The sequence below is a fragment of the Drosophila yakuba genome, chromosome X (assembly GCF_016746365.2).
Source record: "Drosophila yakuba strain Tai18E2 chromosome X, Prin_Dyak_Tai18E2_2.1, whole genome shotgun sequence".
Lineage (NCBI taxonomy): Eukaryota > Metazoa > Arthropoda > Insecta > Diptera > Drosophilidae > Drosophila > Drosophila yakuba.
This window is the reverse complement of record NC_052526.2, coordinates 11782907-11801237: the sequence shown is the minus strand read 5'-3', so window position 1 is coordinate 11801237 and position 18331 is coordinate 11782907. Positions and strand designations below refer to the sequence as shown.

The 18331-nt window shown below is 45.9% G+C and overlaps 3 protein-coding genes across 4 annotated transcripts; 2 read left to right on the top strand and 1 right to left on the bottom strand.

Moving 5' to 3' along the window:
- The first annotated feature begins 761 nt into the window (after positions 1-761).
- LOC6525110 (chromatin modification-related protein eaf-1) lies at positions 762-6437 on the top strand. Its single transcript, XM_002100913.3, has 5 exons — positions 762-1488; positions 2662-2848; positions 3402-3562; positions 3720-4596; positions 5012-6437. The coding sequence occupies exons 1-5, from the start codon at positions 1465-1467 to the stop codon at positions 5950-5952; spliced, it is 2190 nt and encodes a 729-aa protein (XP_002100949.2). The 5' UTR covers positions 762-1464; the 3' UTR covers positions 5953-6437.
- A 74-nt stretch (positions 6438-6511) lies between these two features.
- LOC6525109 (putative odorant receptor 19b) lies at positions 6512-8671 on the bottom strand. The gene is made up of 3 exons (XM_002100912.3): positions 7935-8671; positions 7505-7865; positions 6512-7449 (listed from the first exon to the last, which is right to left on the bottom strand). The coding sequence occupies exons 1-3, from the start codon at positions 8669-8671 to the stop codon at positions 7384-7386; spliced, it is 1164 nt and encodes a 387-aa protein (XP_002100948.2). The 3' UTR covers positions 6512-7383.
- Positions 8672-11167: 2496 nt separating this feature from the next.
- On the top strand, positions 11168-18306 carry LOC6525108 (neurogenic locus notch homolog protein 1). Of its 2 annotated transcripts, none has more exons than XM_039370399.2 (6): positions 11168-11291; positions 13089-13152; positions 13720-13958; positions 14049-14130; positions 17205-17821; positions 17884-18306. In XM_039370399.2, the coding sequence occupies exons 1-6, from the start codon at positions 11289-11291 to the stop codon at positions 18091-18093; spliced, it is 1215 nt and encodes a 404-aa protein (XP_039226333.1). In that variant the 5' UTR covers positions 11168-11288; the 3' UTR covers positions 18094-18306. The 2 variants fall into 2 exon arrangements, with proteins under 2 accessions (XP_039226333.1, XP_039226331.1); XM_039370397.2 differs by having other exon boundaries at positions 13089-13263.
- Positions 18307-18331: the final 25 nt, after the last annotated feature.

Here is an 18331-nt window from a genome sequence, read left to right as displayed (position 1 = left end):
GAGGAGCTCTTAACTTGCCGCACACATTTTATGTCCGACTGCAAATTGAGGGACTTTTATATGATATGGCATGGGCATAGCATTTTTCGACAGCCAAAGCCAAAGGTGGGAATAGAGTGGGTCATTTGGGGGCAGAATGTTAGTGGAGTTGTGTGCCATTGCCAAAGTAACAGTTAAGTTTTATGGAAAGCCACTTGATTTTATTAGGAGCCCTCATAAAATCATCGTCCGTTGTAAACGCTTCGTTCAACAACGGAAATTGCCAGGACGAGGCTTGTCAGGCATCCAAACACCCGAAGGACCCGACCCGTGGTCGCCACAGGACCTGCAATGCAAAAACAAACTCCTAATGAGTGCAAGCTAATCCCACTTGGGGCAACAACGAGAATGCAGCGAGAAGTGGTACTTAATGTAATGTGCGGAATTAGTTCAAGTTCGATTGAACTAAAAGTTCTAGTGCTAAGCCTTATTGATTCGCGATGGGTGGGTTGTGGAAACAACAAGTATTTAAAACAAGTACTTTAAACGTATTTTAGTTGGGCAAGATTCTCCTGAAATATAAAGATTGGTCTAGCAACGCATTATTGCTTATTTCCCCTCTTGTTGCAGTGCACCACACATGTTTATGGCGCCCCCGGGCGGGGGCGGGGGTTACTCAGTATTGAAGCTTATAAATTTCATTTTTATCTTGAATTTGAATTTGTTCCTGGAAAATTCTATGACAACCCATTAGTGGCGACGGACTGTCTCAGAAAATACAGTTTCGTAAGTAAGAGGATCAACTTCCGATCACCGATGGGTGGCGATGCAGCAGAAAAAGTCGATGACGCAAGCCAAATTGGAGCGGCGAATCTGCAGCTGACAATGACCATCGATTAATGGCCGTGATTGTGCTCCACAAATGGCTCAGTCGGATCGCGGCGACACCAAAAGGTGCTTGCCCCCAACGGTGGCAAGTTGCTGTTGGCTTGTTGCTTGTTACTAGTTGCTAGTTGCTTGTTGCTGGTTGATAGTTGCCAGCTGCATGCTGCATGTTGCTGGTGGCCAGTTTGCAGTGCAAGATGCAAGGCGGAATGCCAAGCGCTGGCTATAAAACGACGCAAGGCTGGCGAACCAATTTCACTCTCACTTTGTTGGCCAACACGCAAGCTAGCGATTTGGGCCGCCGCAGTAAAAATCGCGAGCGTTTTCCGCGCGTTTACTTAACCACAGCAAGAGCAAACGTCTGCATTGAACAAATAGCCGTGAAAAGTGTTTATAAATTTGTTTGTTTTAGTTTTTTTCTTTTTTGTTTTGGTTTGCCGCTTTTGTTGGCCCGCCACACGAATCGAATTTTAATTGAGTGACAGAAGGAAACCAAATTAAAACGACAACAAAAAATAAGTGAACACACAAAATAAATTATATATATTTGCCCATATATATATATGGTATATGTTGGTTTGAATAAATAAAGCAGCAGCCATGGGAATAATGCCGCTCATACGGGTAAATAATGCAAAATAGGATTAAGCCCATGTAATTGAAATCGAACCCACTGAAAGTTGCCCATCAAATATTGATAATGATATAAATCAGCGTCTATTTTGATTATTTCCGCTCGATTGCTTGCCATCCTGGGCATTCAGATAATCGAAGGGAGATAATTCTTACACATGTAATGCGATTCGCGATAGCTTTATTAACTTTATTATTCATTAAATGTTTTAACACACAGGATGGTACATGATAATAATTTCAGACACCTATGGATAATATGTAAATAATAACACCTCGTATGACTTCCTTTCCCTATATAGAAGTAGAAATTTGTTATACACAAATTAATATTAGTTAGCTCTTGGCAAGTAAGTAATAAAAAGTGTAATCAAATAATTGGCTTGACTTATAATATATATAAATATAGACGTGATTAGTCAATAAATGATATTTGTATATCATTTATTATTTTATAATAATTTTAAACAGAGAACGATGTGTAGTTTGCTTATTAAATGTTTAAATATTTATACATTATATGAAGTCAGATTAAGCACATCATCGCCATCAATGAGTCGCCATTGGATAATTACGCCATTTAATGTAGATATAGATGAAACCATCGACCCAAACCAACCGGACCAAATAACCACAATAAACGTGGCCAAGTTATTTCTCAGCTCAAAAGATCAGATCAGATTTACCGCATACACACGGATGCGAGTGTACTCTCGTATGTGAATACAAAAACCAAACACATGCGTTCGAGTAGTAGACGCAAACGGGTGGGATGGTATTTGCTGGCATGAAGCTTATTAATAATTACCTTTATGCCAGGTTCATTGTACACACTCGGCTTAATTACGAGTATTAGTTATTAATCGCGTGTGCAGTGGAAAAGCAAAAATAATAATGTGCGACAAGAGCGGAAAACAATTGCACTTCGGTGAATAAAATTTCATAATTGCATATAAATCATTTTAATTAAATTATTATTATGAATTGCAGTGAAAATATTTTTAATCAAACGCCTTTTTCCGACTTTTTCGTTTAATGCACTAAATGTACAACGAGCATGGCCAACTTATTGCATTGATTTCGATTTAAGTTGATTGCATTTCGATTCGATTCGATTCGATTCGATTTGCTCTCCTCTCACGCCCCCAATATTCTGTGTTCCAGGTACTGGCCACCATCGCCATCGCCATCTGTTGCCTCCTGGCCACTTCCTGTGGCGCCGAGAACATCGAGGCCATTTCCACCAAGGCCGCGGACAAGGTCGAGGCCACCACCACCACCAAGCTGACCCCCACCGTCGCGGAGGACTCCAAGAGCAAGACCGAGAAGCGCGACTCATCGGATCAGACAGGTGGGCGGTGGTCAGGGATATAGTGCATCATTATTTAATGGTTATTTCAATTGGCTGCAGTCAGTGGGAAGAGTTTTATTCCTAGAAAATAATTTGATTTCCCAGCGAAAGCCAGATTCTGTCTATGACAATGCAAGCAGGTCGGAAAAAGTAGTTTTGGCTTAGCAGTATGCGAATACAGTTCCTTAAATTCGATTATCAGGCAATTACCATTTAGACTAGGTGTTCCAGCTAGCAGATCCATGATTCCATGATTCCGATCTTTAGCAGCTGAGAACTTACTATGCAACTTATGTAACTACATAAATATATATGGCATTTCAGTGTAAGTCTTTCATTAGTCTTTTTGAATTCCTTTAAGCAAATGCAAGTCGAGAAACATTCATTCACCATTCAACCCCAAAGTATCTCCACGTACACAAATTAAGCCGCCGAACATGAGGCCCCCTCTCGTTCAATGGCAGTAACAATTTAATTGGCCAACCAACTTCAGTTAGCGCCACAAGGCGATTTGCAGTATTTACAGTGACTGACCGCAAATTTGCCCCTGCAGGTGGTCCCTACTTGAGCCTATCGAGCAAAGAGCCCCCCTTCCGGCCGTATTACCCACCCGGCAGCCACTTTGAGGCGGAGACGCCCACGCCCATTTTCGGACCCACCACGCTGCGCTACACGGTGGCGGAGGCGGCACCACCGCCGGCAACACAGCCACAGGTACGCAGCAACCACAGCGAGTGCATTTAATTAAGGCGCCGCATTCTCTGTTTGCACCGCCCACTCACTCTCTCTCCCTCTCTCTCTCTCTCTCTCTATCTCTCTCTCTCTCTCTTTCTCTCTCTCTCTCTCTCTGTTTGACCCACCTCCCCCGCAGGCGTTCTACGGACAGAGGGCGCCACCGCAGCACCACCGCTTCAGCTTTGCAGTGCCGCCGCAAGTGGAATCCTATCAGCGACAAGTCGCGTATAAGCCAGCTGCCCCCTCGCCGCAGCCGCAGCTGCAGCCACATCAGCATCCGCATCAGCATCCGCATCAGCAGTCGATTTTCAATTACGGCGAACTTGAGCCGGAGGCGGGGGCAGCCACACCACTGGCGGCCACCCAGCAGGCGAAGTACCTGCAGCAGCCGCAGCCGCAGCAAAAGTTGCAGCAACGCATCCAGTACATAATTGCCATACCTCTGTCGTACATGCGCCAGTTGCAGCAGCAGCAGCAGTTGCAACAGCAGCAGCAGCAGCAACATCAGTTGATCCTGGGTCCACCGCCCACCAGTAGTAGTAGCAGCACCAGCACCACCAGCACTGCACCACCCTCAGCACCCTCGTCGCCCTTGGCCAACGGCAGGCATTCGGTGGTGCAGCTGCTGGGTCCGCTGGCCCGCGACCATCAGGGCCAGTACAAGCCCTATTACCAGTCGGATGCCGCCAGTGCACCACTCGCTGGACCCGGCGCACCACTGATCCACCAGCCGTACCTACAAATCCCCACCAGTCTGCTGATGGCCGCCGCCCAGCAGCTGCAGCAGCACCACCACCAGCAGCAGCAGCAGCAGCAGCAACAACAGCAGCCTGTTTACGCCAAAGTGGCTGCACCACCTGCACCACCCACCTACCAGCCCGCCCAGCTGATCTACCAGCCGCAGCCACAGGTGCACCACCACCAGCCGCAGTTCCAACTGCAACGAATCTTCCTGCAACATCCGCAGTCCCAGCAATCCACCATCTACGCCGAGCAGCCAGCTCCACTTTATGGTAAGCCAACATTTTCAATTACTTGATCTCCAGTAAAACAAAAGAGGGTAGCGACTTGCAAGGGTAAAGGGTATCACAAAGTCCATGCACTCCCCTTTTTTGCATAAACCTTGGGCTTAGGCAATCGAAAGCCAATACAGAAGTCTTATTAAATATTAAAGTCCTATAAAATATAACAACCTCTTTCTATACTCGTATTAAAGTGCTGTTTGGGAGATGCATTCAGAATCATTTAAAGCCAACTATGCCCTCGATTGAAGGCCAAAAACGTTTGACTTCTTGGTCAAAGCCATAACTGAAACGTTTGGAATGCAATACGGTGGTCTGGTTAATTAGGGGCAAAGTGCACTTGGGGGCAGAAGTAAGGCCGTGAAATCTGATGCGAGTAATCCTCTTGTTTCATTGCGCCTTTCAGCATATCCGCTGCAGCAGCAACACCACCAGCAACACCAGCACTACCACCAGAAGCCGCAGCAGCAACAGCAACAGCCCCTGAAACAGGCGCATCAGTCGCAGCAGCAACACAAATACACGCCTGCAGCACCGACATCTCCGACAGCATTGACAACATCAACAACGAGCACCACAGCAGCAGCAGCAGCAGCAGCAACAGCAACAGCAGCAGCATCAACAGGAACACCACAGGCTGCAGCAGCAGCAGCAACATCTACACGACAGCAACACTTGCCCCTGGTGCACTACAATCCCATTTACGTGCAGGCGCCCGCCGAGCAGCAGCATCCGCAGCAACAGCATCAATTTGCCATATTGCCACGTTTTAGCAATAATAACCCCAAGGCCGTTTACAGCCTGGCCCACGAATCAGCGGGTCCAGGCCCAGGATTGGTGGTGGGATCGGGAGCAGGAGCAGCTCCCATTCACGTGGTCAGATTGTCGGCGGCAAATGGGCCGCCGATCCATCACTACCACCACTACCAGCCGTTGCTGCAGCCGCTCTATGGCCATGCCGCGCAGCAGTATGTGTCGCCGTATGCGGCCGTCGACGAAGTGCAAAGTCCCAAGTTGCAGCTACCCGTTTCCGTTTCCGGTGCAGGTTCAGGTTCCGGTGGCAGCTCCGGGTCCAGCTCCCTATTGGCCGGACCCACGCCATCGCCCCACATGACCGCGGCCTCGCCGGCCATTATTCCGTACTTCAGTCATCCGGGCGCCGTGCATTATGGCACGCATTTGTACCAACCTGGCGCAGCAACAGCACTGGGTGCAACAGCATCAGCATCAGCAGCATCAGCATCCGCAGCAGGGCCCAGATCCACAGCAGGAGCAAAGCAACAGTCGACCGCAACAAGTGGGGGACAGCTGCCAGGTGACGGCAGCAATATTGTGAAATATCCCTAAGGCGATCAAAGCAACAATGACAGCGGCAGCAGCAGCAGGAGCAACATCACCCAGGGCGATGATGGAGCTGAGCTCTAAGCTCGGTTTCAGGACACAGGAGCAGTCAGGAGCAGCCAGGAGCAGCCAGGACCTCCCACTCCGCCGGCGCCTGTGTTCGGATTTCCCATTTGCTGCTGCTCCTGTATTCGGTACGCTAATTACGTATTTTACTCGATTTCGAAGCCCAGCAGCTCCTTGTTGTTATGCAAATGCGGTGGTGCCTTTCAACGTTTGCTTTTCCAACTTTTAATGAGTTCGCCCGTACTCGACGGCGCTCGTTCGGTTTTTGTGTAAATATTTAAGAAATTTTCCAATAGACTCGCCAAATAAATATTTGCCTAAGCCTACATATACGTACGTCTGCACTGTTTTAGCCTAAGAACTCGTTATGTGTATTTTAATATTAACAATTATGCTCACAAATATACTCATCTTATAAACTGAAAGCGAGGCATTTCATTTCGTATAGGATTCTATAAGTAAAGCCCATTGAAAAGCGCCTTAAAATTGAATGGTTTTTTATTTGTCATGAATGATACCGGGAATTTGCCATAATCGCTATGTCGAACCGTTTAAATTGCCACTGATGGGTTACATAATTATGCTGGTAATTCAATATTCAAGTGCACATTCAGTGCAATGAGTACGAAAATGAATCAGATTGAAATTGTCGCTGGAACCGCGCATTGGTTAAATCATTAATCGCATATCCATTAATTGACTTATATGGACTTCAGCCATGCACAGTGGGCCAAAAAGTGTTAAACGTCACCAAAATGGCCATGAAACATGCAAAATATTGATAAATACAAGTTATTCTTAACTTGTCGTTCAAATGAAATGAAAATTCCCATAGGTTTTATCAATTTAAAAATTAAACATCCGGCTCGAAAAAAATAAAACCAAGTTAAGCTGGCAAAAGAGCAGTTTGCAAATATGATAAGTTGAGCGGCAAGAGTGCCACGCCCACTTGGGGGAGGCCTCAATTAAAATGTCTATTAAGGAATCTGCGTCAGGCGCAGCTGTCAGAGGAGTTTGTGTTACTTCAATTTCCGTTTAACTCATTTAATAATAAGCGCCTGCATAATGCAGCAATAATTAAGAGCCACAGACAGGTGAAAATCCCTCACCTGAAATGCAATAATCACGCAGCAGCGATAGATGCAGCTTTCGCTGGTGGAAATGCGGTGGCATAAATATACACAAAGATAAATGTTTGGAATAAAAGTCAATAAACAATTGCGATAACTACTGCTACCTTTACAACTAACGAGTGCTGCGACTATAGGATACCTCTTACTAGCTGAAGGGAGTGCAAAGGAGATGGAAATCGACTGATTCCAAAATTTGCTAACATATTAATTAAACATATTTCTGTATTCCTGGTTACTTCTATTTAAGTGACGACTTACGAATTTCATTCAGCAGAGTGAGCATGGTGTATGCTCCCTTAATCACCTGCAACAGATCGTTGATAAACAGGGTAAATGTTTAATTCTTGTACAGCACTTACCCCCAGAAAGGTCTTCATGCTGATGGGCACTATTATGCCGGAGACCAGGATCAGTGGCTTCTGGCAGCGTGCGAGCATCAGGATCAGGAGCCGCCGGAACTGAACCGTTTGGCAAAGCCAGTTGCAGCTGTAGACAGCGGCCACGAGGCCATCCCCCGCCTTGGAAACGAGCTCCGCCGCGTAGCAGAGCAGTAGGGTCTCCGTGGAGACGCCCAGCAGCAGGACCATCATGTTCATGAACCTCATGATACCCACGTTCCCGAAGAGCAGGAAGTAGCTGATGCTGCACTGGGCACAAGCCGTGCAAAACAACTGCAGGAAGCAGGTCATCGACAGCGATCTCTCCAGTGACTTGAAGAGGCTGCAGTTGGAAAGTAGTAAAAGTAAACATAATAATAATAGTTATCAATTGAGATTTTCTCACACTCACTGCAGAATGGTCTGGTGGTCGTGGATGCACCCAATGAGTATGGCCTGTATCCGAGCCGCCGGCAGAGGTGTGCCATGTCCCAGCTTGGAGACCCGCAGGGCAAGCGCCTTGGTGTGGGCACTGACCAGGATGAGGTAGGTGCCCGGATAGGTGCACAGATTGGTGACCGTCGTCGCATTCGCAATGAGGGCGCTCGTGTGCAGTATGGCGGTGGGCAGGGAAACGGACGTGCTGTCCCTCCAGTTCCAGGGTATCCAGGAGGGGTACATCAGCGTGGGCTCGTTGGCCATGGCCATGTAAAGGATGCCCACTATAATGATGCTTATAACGCCGCGCGAAAAGTGACGGAATACGAACTTGGCCAGCTCGATGTTTGCCCCAACAATACGGCGTTCCTCGGATGAGCCCAGTCGCCTGTCCAAGTGATTGAGCACCCGGTGGCTGCGGATCATCTCGTCGCGCATGCGATAGACATTGATCAGCTTCAGCATGTAGAGGGTGTGCGGCATGGTCACGCAGAGGCTCTCGCAGAAGGTCTCCAGCGAGTTGGACTGCATGAGGTTGACCGTAAAGGAGATGAAGAGGCACACGTGGAAGCCCACGTTCCACACCACGGAGTATGCCGTATAGTGGCGACCCCAGAAAGTTTCCTTGTCCGCCGGATGCGCTCCAATTAGCCTGAAGATGCGCCAGTGGCTCACCAGGGCGTGCGATGAGTCCACCTTCGCCATGTCCATAGATGTCCGGTTCTTTGTAGGAGCTCTCTGCCATTCTGTCCTTTTTATATTCATCCAATCAGCCACCTATGCCGCAAATTATGCAAATTGCTGCAAATTAGACCGAAAAAGTTCGTTTTTGAACCTTCCAGCAATTACAATGGCAATCATTTTCGCAAATCAATCGTCTGCTTATCATTAATAGCGCCACTTAGCTGCCAAAGAATTTATATGAATATTAGAAAATTAAATGTAAGTTTGAGAATGGGTTTTAAATGGTTTCCGCACTTTTTTAAACTGCTGCTTAATATCAAATAACATTTATTGATGAAAGGCCGTTACTTTTTCTGGGATAATTAATTAATCAGGGAGTTTCCCTGCCCCCTGAGCACATTTGTTTAACCCCATCACTTCTGCAAATCCCCTTCAACTAACCGCATTTTAGTTTGCCGAGGCTTCACCTTAAAAGCCATTCCATCCAGATGAGATTGCTCGCAGGTGGTGTGTGTATTCAAATTAATAATGCCAAATTGATTATAAAACATTTGTCAATGGCAATCTGCCGGGAATGACCCGTCCGGAGAAGAATAGACCTCACGAAAACACACACAAGGCGAGGCACCATGATGGAATATGATTGATATTTGGGCGGCATAAATTGTGGGGAGGCAGTGGGCCCATTCCGGGCTATTGGGATCCAGATCCCGGACAACCAGATCCATCAGGGCAACCTGTCGCGACCTTGGCAAGCAAAAATATATATTGCGAGCTAAGTTGGCCCAGAGATTTGTAGACCAGGGCGGCATAATTAAATTGGCCAAAAAGAACAGGTGCCACTGTCGGTCGTCTTGTGAATTCTCCTGAATTCTAGTGAATTCTCATTCAATTATGGCCAATTTGGCGTACGTTTCAATTTGCAGTTTAATCTGTAATATTCCCATATCGATCGATTCGATTTGCGGGGCTTAACCGATGCCATTCAAGGCATTTCATTTGAAAATGGAAGTCGATTGCAAATTGCCGACCATTATCTTATTGCCATAGGTCAAACCATCTCTATTATTTATTCTACCCAGTTATTCTACCCCCACGCAGCCGAAAAGCCAGAAGCCAGAAGCCAAGATTCTCGTTTTAATTGGTTCGATTCCAGTGCAGATTCGTTTGGGCTTAATCCGTTCTTTTTGATATCGAATGGCAGTGGAAGCGGTTCTTGCTAAGCTCATTTTTTAGATTCAAAGGCCATTAAAATGGACTTAGGTACGGTAGAGAATAGTGAGGATGTCCAATGAAATGCCCAGTTGGCTTATGAATATTGTGTGGCATGAGTTAATATGAATACCTTAAGCTTGTTATTTTTATGTGCTTGAATACAAACAACTAGTCAAACGGAAATGGGCGATTTTTTGTTCTCGATTTCCGACGGCTTTTAAATTGAAAAATATGTAAATTCGTCAAGTCAATTAACTCTGTAATACGATTAACCACATATATAGATGTATAACTAAAAGGAATGAGAAAAGCCTAGCGAAATGAAATTTGTAGAAATGGGCATCCGGTGTGTATCTCACATTCTGTTTGAAAAATGTTGTGTTAATTTAGATTTAAGCAGGAATTATCCTTTGTATACATATGCATTTTATCCTGCAAGTGCTTTGTAGAGCATGGAATATTTCCAGCCTGTTTTTGGATGCCTCTGGAAATACCTACCTAACCCGGGCACTAGACACCTGCCGCATTGCCAAGTGGGCAATTTCTTCGTTCCCAGTCGAGTCGCCTCCGATCCGGAGACGTGCTGAGTAGGAAAGCCAGCCAAGTTCGTCCCACAGCACTCGGATGCAGCGGCCCACGCAGAAGTCGAAGCCACCAAAGCAAAGCCGGCATGGCCAAAACAATCCAACAATCCGAAGCAAAGTCGTCAAGTACGCGTTTGTATATAAATAGCACGATGCCCAAGCAAACAAATATGTGTGCGAATGACTCAATCTGAGAGGCGATTTGAACTGAAATGATTTTAGCTAAAATCGAGCAGCACAATGCTTTCAGCAAGCGCAAAGTCAACAACAAAACGAGCTTGTCAACAGAGTTATGGGAGAATTCTGGTGCATTGCGAAAAATAGTTTTCCAAATATAAATAACTACTCGAGCGATTTGATCTAGTAACGAAAGCTACCTCGAGCTCTTACTAGCTGACTAATTGTGCTTCTTAAATGCTGACGAATTTGGTACGTTTGTAGCTGCGCTTTTAAGGCTCACATTATATGGTTAACTCTATCAATTATTGGAAGAAGATATATCCCGAGATATTTTGTGAAGAAGCTATTTATTTAATTTACCAAAGTTTTCTCTCTGTGTAAGAGGAAGGGTTGCGGATGGGGGGAGAGGGAGGAGGAGAAGGAGGAGGAGGAGGAAGGGAAGGTGAGCAGCTGAGAGATGACGCCAACGTCGCTCAGCTGTTTCTCGGCCAAGTTAAGAGCCGCTGCCTTATAAATAGCCCAAGCTCATCTAGAAGCCGACTCAGTTGAAAGCGAAGCGTGCCAAGTGGAAATCGGATCCATTTATCAGTTAACATTTATTGTTTTTTATTTTACATTGTTTTTTTGCTGTGGTGCTAGTGTTTTCTAAGAACTGAACCCCGAAAATGGTGAGTTGCAGTGGGAAAAACCGCATTCTGTATGTAAACGTGTGTTGAAAGAATGTATTTATTTTTTAAATGATCTAAACTGAAGTTAACTATCAAAAAGTGTCATGATCACTTCCCCAGGATTAATAATTTATAAATAATTTAATCAATGTAATAAAAACGGGTTTGTTTGCGTGGAAGAATCAGAACTACGAATGAGTATATAGACTTAAACTTGAACCTTTATTTGCTGTTTATTTTCTTCATTGAAGAAGCTTTAGTGTTCGAGAATATTACGCACAAAGGCAATACATAAAATATGCATTCAGTAAATGATACGTGAATGGAATATTGATGTAATGTTAACTTCCGGCTAGTTAAGCTGCCTGAATGAATAGTGAATGGATTTGCAAACACATCAGATAATCCAAGAAGAGCATAACCATATTCCCACATAATGTTTTTGGTGCCCACAATCGGTTTATTCTTTTGAGTGGTTTCGATCTATTCATTTTTTCGGAGATGATCAATCACTCAACACTTTTTAAGCTGCCCAAGCAAACATGAAGCCAATTATTCATTTGTTTGTGCAACAAAGCCAAAAAACCAATTAGTTTCGACCACTTTACCATAGCTTGTTATTTTAATTGCCATCACTAGAAGAGCAAAAAGTCAAATAGATTTGAATTGTACACCTTTTTACCTACTTGTAAAAAGCACTAAGCACTTTCTTGCTCGTTATTCGAATATAGGAAATTCCAGCTTATTTATTTGTTTGCCATCATAAATTATGTACGTAATATTCAACTAGTTAAAATTAAAACAGAAAACTTACCTTTTGCATTTCATAATATAGTTCCAAAAACTACTCTTCTACAGATGCAAATAATAAATATATTATGTACATGATTACCATATATATCTAGATCCAAATATGGCTCTGAATCACTTCCCTTGAACAATGTAGTCTGATTATAAATCACCCTGCAAAATGTGCGATTAAAGAAATCCAATTTCCTCCCTCGGTGGATCCATCCGAACCATTTACGTGATGATCGACAACTTAGTTGATGCGAATATGGACTACCATATTGGTCACTCGTAGTTATTCGAAAAGGCAGCCGACCCATTTGCATATTCTTATTGTATATTATTGTATACCGATTTGAATAATTGTTTTTAGCCCGAATTGTGCTTCCAAAGAAGCGGACAACAAGTTTATCTCCCATGTGTCATTCGCAAACACCGATCGGTGTTCGCCACCTTGAGCGCAATATGGCTTCATCATCGAGCGTCACCCGGCTGACCCAAACATGGTGTCCGGTTACTTTCGGCCACCAGAATCCCACTGAATCCCAGTCCAAACCAATGTTTGCCCCAAACAGCCGATCAGCGAATTTGTCATGGCTTTTGGGGCTTTTCAGAATATTAAATGCGATGACACATAAACCGGCAAGATTGAATACTTCAATGAATAAGCCTGGATCCAGTCCTAACTCATTTCATTCATTGCGATTAAGATGTTTGCTTAGATCGAATAATTTTGTGAATGAATGCCACTCGTAACTCATTTCATTTCATTCAACGGGTTCTCCGACTGAATGTGTTTGTTTATATTATATTATATTATATTATATATATAATTTTTTTATAAATGTATGTTTTGTATTTTGTTAAGTGTAGATATTTACTTTGATGTATTTGAAAGATATTTCCTTATATCTCATTGAATTCCAATGTTTGTAGTGTTACTTATCTGTACTATTACTTGCTTGCCATTGAGAACACCACTAACCGCCGCTGATCCTTCTCTTGCAGCAGCAGCTCCTGGTCGTGGCCCTGGTGGCGGTGGCCATCGCGTCCTTGCCCCAACTGGCCGCAGGTAAAAAGCTGGGGAAGCGCTGCGTGAACTGCACGTACCGCACCTACTACACCTACGGCGATGGGCGATCCCTGCAGCGGGTTGTCTATAGCGATCCGGTCTACACACGCGGTATTTACACAGCTTCCCTATCAGTATCCACATCCGTATCCGTAGTATTCCCGCACCAGCACGTTGTACATAAGAGAGCACCGCCGCAAGCACCCAGAGCCCTGACCCTTGACACCTCACCCCTTACCATGGATACCATGGATACCCCTTACCATAGATACCCCTTACCATGGATACCCCTTACCATGGATACCCCTTACCATAGATACCCCTTACCATAGATACTCCTTACCATAGATACCCCTTACCATGGATACCCCTTACCATAGATACCCCTTACCATGGATACCCCTTACCATAGATACCCCTCACCCCTTAGATAGAAATGTATCTGCAGTAGCTAACCCCTAACACCCAGCGAGTAGCATAGAGCATAGAGTTTGGATTGAGACACCAGTTCACCTGCGCACCAGTGCATCACCTCACCGCCTCTGCCCCCTCCTCTCGCCCCCACAGCGCAGTCCTACAGCAGCGGATGCAGCGGTAGCCCGTGCGGCGTGAACGCCGTGTGCCAGGAGGCCTCCGGGGGACGGCCCGTCTGCTCCTGCCCGCCCGGATTCAGCGGTAATCCGCTCACCCACTGCAATCGCGGCGAGTGCCTGGACAACGTCGACTGCCGCGGCAACCTGCAGTGCAAGGACAATCGCTGCGTTAATCCCTGCGTGGGTGCCTGTGGCATTGGCTCCAATTGTGACGTAAGTGCCGCTTCCGCCGGAGGGACCTTAAATATATCACCATCCTCCATCCTCCACTGACCACCACTGACATTCGCTTGCTCTTTCCAGGCCCGCAACCACGTGGCCGTGTGCAGCTGCCCAGCCGGCTACAATGGCGACCCCTACCACGTCTGCCACCTCAACGATCCGGGTAAGTGGCCCGCCCACATGCCGCCAAGTGGGCGTGGCAGAGCGGCAAATCGGGTTATATGCGGGGTGTCATAAGAATCGTTCGCAGCTCACTTGTCAGTCGAAATCAATCCGGTTCCAACAGCCTATGACCTCTGTGTTTTGTTTGTTTTGCGAGGTATTCATTTCGTTCAGTCGGATAAACGAGGAATTATTTTTGAACTTTTGAAGATATAAATATGCTAACGATGTATAAATTGTAAGGGTCAACTTAACGATTGAAAGATAAAATAAGTATCAGTTTAAAGCTATCAGTTCAAAGTTGTCTGTTCCAAAAAGTGCTTAAACTCTTTCCTCTGGCAATTTATTAAGAATATGTGAACTACAAACTTAAGCTAGTTTATTCCTACATATTTACTTGGTTGAATATATGGAATATATGAGTATATATTATAAAGTAACTGAAAGATGCAAAGGGTCATATATGTACATGGAGACATTGTCCAGAAATAAGCCTTGACCACTTGAACAAAATCAGGGCAAACTGGTTTCTTTACAGAGTTACATAACAATGAGATGAAACAAGTTAAAATTATTGGGGATATACACGTGAAACACGTACTGGAACACTCACGTATTACGAAGCCTTGTCTAACATGGAAAATGCCATACTAAATGAACAGATTAGGCGCGACATATTGCAAACAATTTGTAAACAAATCATGTTGTTTATTATGCTGCTGTTTGCATTACTGTGTAAGGTGGACATACGACTGCTGCGGAAACGCATAGATCTGATTGACAGCACATCGGATAATTAGCCCACTCGCGAATCCCTTTTGGCCAAATATATATAATACTTATAATATATAATACTTATAATATATAATACTGGATAAACACTTGCAAGTGGCGAGATGACGTCGCAAATCCAACTGGTATTGCCAAATTCGACCAAATACGAGTGTATATGGGCACAAACAGGGGGCTGGGCCTCTGGGTTTGCTTTGCATGTGGGTTGGCTTTTCCCTGCCTTGCATAACATTTCGCGCTCAATGATAATGAGAATTATTATAATAATAATAATCCAAAGCACTCGGCCAACGGGCTATGGGCAACGCCCAACATTCGGCCCGAATCGCACTTGGGGCCTTTGTAATTTTATGGTAATTAGCAGAGCATTTCGCTTCGCAATTGTCAAGATCAAGGACGCAGTGGGCGAGCTCCCAGGGCCAACGAGTATCCGAGTTGAGCGCCGGAATCCGGAATCCGACGGAACCGAAAGGTGGCCCCGGGTAGGCACCAGTCAACATCCGATTATGGTCATAAGCTGCGCAGGTCGGCCAGCGAATTCAGGTAGCACTGGTCGGTCGGTCGAGTGGATTGGGAATTTCTCTCTTTCTGCCAGAAGACGAAGACAAGTTGATCCACTCGGGAGCTGCACTGCAAGAAATCTGCTTTCATATCGATAAAACAAGGCGTCATTTTTAAAAAGTTGTTAAAATGTGTTGCTTCAGTTGTGATTTAGAATTTCTTAGAGAACTGACTACGTAATGTGCCACAAAATCATTCTTTGTGCAATGTTTTTTAAAGATGTTTAGCAACTGCATGCTGATTCCCAACATTCTGGCTTTTATACGGACACGCATGCGGACAGATAGACAGCCGGACATGGTCAAATGGTCAATCAACTAGTTATTCTAGTCAAGAAACGCTTTCCTTTACCTTTTACATTGTGTGTACCCTTTACTGCCAAAGGCCATGCCTCCCTAATATAAACTTCGGCATGCAATTCTTTAAAAGCAATTCGAGTTGCTGGTCGAAAATCGGCGTTAATAAATTGCATTTGTACGCTGGTTGGTTGCTCATTTGGGATTCGAGTCGGGTTCAGTGCCCGCCATTTGCCGCTCCTTTTCCGAATGCTGCACTCTGAACTTAACTGGCCCTCGATATATATATGTATATTTTCTTGATTTCACTTAAATCTCTTTCTGTGTTGCCTTCTGTGTGTTGCGGCCTCCGTTTGCGTGCAATTCCCATTGAAATACAATATTTATTTGCATTTCCAATTAGCAACTGACTTGGAAACAATAATTGCAAACGAACAGTCTACGGGGAGTGGAAGGAGCTCGGATTCCTTGCTCCCGCCTCAAGGACTCTGGATTCTTTTCCATTCATGTTCCTGAGGAGCAGATACAGATACAGATGCAGATGCAGCTACAGATGCAGATACAATTCCCTTTGGGCGTGGTGCAGATAGTCTGCTATCTGAAAACATTCACGGACATTTGCCTTAAAGTTTTCGTGCAGAAATACAAATTTAATGCTTTTATTTATTTCCAAAGTGATTTACCACATACTATTAGCAAACACAACTATTTAATTAGATATATTTCGAGAAAAAAATGTACCAACACATTGATTTAATGTCAGCGTCAAGAATTTTCCACTTTAGTTGTAAGACGTTTTGCAATCGATTTTCGAAATAAACTCCAGATTTCATTACAATACATTTTCCGGGCGCGCAAAAGTTGGTACTTCTGGCAAATTATGTCAAAAGAAAATGTAAGAGAAAAGGCCTGATAATGGCGAAACTTTTGCCATCGGAACGGAAAACAACGCAAACTAATTTCTTGACTTGCTCACCGCACCATCATCATCATCATCATCATCATCATCGTCGTCTTGAACGACGAGGAACAACAATTGGCACAAAAATAAAAGAAAATATGGGTAAAAACCAAAAATATGCGCATAAATGAGCGCCTGCTATTTGAATATGATTTTCTATTAGCCCGCTTTGAGTGGCCGGCCCCCAATTATAGGCCCCACTGGAGGTATTTTCCCGATTCGACCGGAACATAAGTCATATGACCCGGCATAAATCAAAAATGGGGCAGCAACAGCGGATGTTGACAGGGGCCACAACCCCAGTCGATGGTCAATGGGAAATGGTAAAAGGTGAATGGTCGCCTAGAAAATAACTTCTTTCGTCCACACTTGAACTCGGCAGTACACGGCAAAAATACAAGGGAAGGCTCCCAATTTCTATGACACTTCTAATTTAATCTGTTCTTCTCACTTTCCACTCCGCAGAGGAGCAGTGCCATCCCAGTCCCTGCGGCGTGAACACCAAGTGCGAGATCATCAACGGCGTGCCCACCTGCTCCTGCGTCCACGGCTACGTGGGCAATCCGCTGAGCGGATGTCGCCACGAATGCGACCACGATGGCGACTGCAACAGCCGGGACATGTGCTCCAGCAACTTCAAGTGCGTGCCCGCCTGCGGGCAGTGCGGCACTGGCGCCACCTGCCGGACGGTCAGCAATCACCGGGCGGTCTGCGAGTGTCCCAAGGGCTACATTGGCAGCCCGTACACGGAGTGCCGCCCGGAGTGCTACGGAGACGCGGACTGTCCGGCCGGACGACCCGCCTGCTTCTACGGCATCTGTAAGAACACCTGCGATGGTGCCTGCGGCATCGGCGCCGACTGCAACCTGCGCGGCCTCACACCCGTCTGCAGCTGCCCCCGCGACATGACCGGCGACCCCTTCGTCCGCTGCCGCCCCTTCACCAAGGAGGACCTCTGCGATCCCAATCCGTGCGGCACCAACGCCATCTGCGTGCCCGGACACGACAACACCGGTCGCGAGCGGCCCGTCTGCAACTGCCTGCCCGGTCACACCGGCAATCCGCTGAGCCACTGCACCCGGGTGAGTCATTTGGGTCATAACGTTGAGGCCATCATACTATTACTATTTATCCATGTCCACAGGGTGAGTGCCTGAGCAACAACGAGTGTCCCGACCACCGCGCCTGCATCAACTACCAGTGCATCGATCCCTGCATCGGCAAGTGCGCCACCGGAGCCAGCTGCGAGCCCAAGGCCCACCTGGCGGTCTGCCGCTGTCCACAGGGACAGTCGGGCGATGCCCTGGTCTCCTGCCGCCAGACGCGCACCTTCCCCGTGGCCAAGTACCACTGAGGCGGGATGGGAAGTCGTTCCCGGAGCCGCACTGCCTGCCAGACCAGTCCAGTCCAGTCCAGTCACCTTCCGCCCTCATCCCAATCCGCACCAGTCCTCCTTCTGTCTGCCTGCCTTCTTCCCGTACTAGTCGTTGCCCTAACCTCGAGCTCTCCCTAATAGAAGCGAACACAAATGCGTTGAAAACCAATAAATAATACACGTAAATAATAATAAACAATGTGCCATTTTACTGGGG

Coding starts and splice junctions, on each gene's coding strand:
- LOC6525108 (XM_039370397.2), top strand. Junction 13,959..14,048: donor GCATTGGCTCCAATTGTGAC/GTAAGTGCCGCT, acceptor TGCTCTTTCCAG/GCCCGCAACCACGTGGCCGT. Junction 17,822..17,883: donor CGCTGAGCCACTGCACCCGG/GTGAGTCATTTG, acceptor CCATGTCCACAG/GGTGAGTGCCTGAGCAACAA.
- LOC6525109 (XM_002100912.3), bottom strand. CDS start 8,671: ATGGACATGGCGAAGGTGGACTCATCGCACGCCCTGGTGAGCCACTGG. Junction 7,866..7,934: donor GACCACCAGACCATTCTGCA/GTGAGTGTGAGA, acceptor TTCCAACTGCAG/CCTCTTCAAGTCACTGGAGA. Junction 7,450..7,504: donor GCATGAAGACCTTTCTGGGG/GTAAGTGCTGTA, acceptor GATCTGTTGCAG/GTGATTAAGGGAGCATACAC.
- LOC6525110 (XM_002100913.3), top strand. CDS start 1,465: ATGGGAATAATGCCGCTCATACGG. Junction 1,489..2,661: donor GAATAATGCCGCTCATACGG/GTAAATAATGCA, acceptor TCTGTGTTCCAG/GTACTGGCCACCATCGCCAT. Junction 4,597..5,011: donor GCAGCCAGCTCCACTTTATG/GTAAGCCAACAT, acceptor TGCGCCTTTCAG/CATATCCGCTGCAGCAGCAA.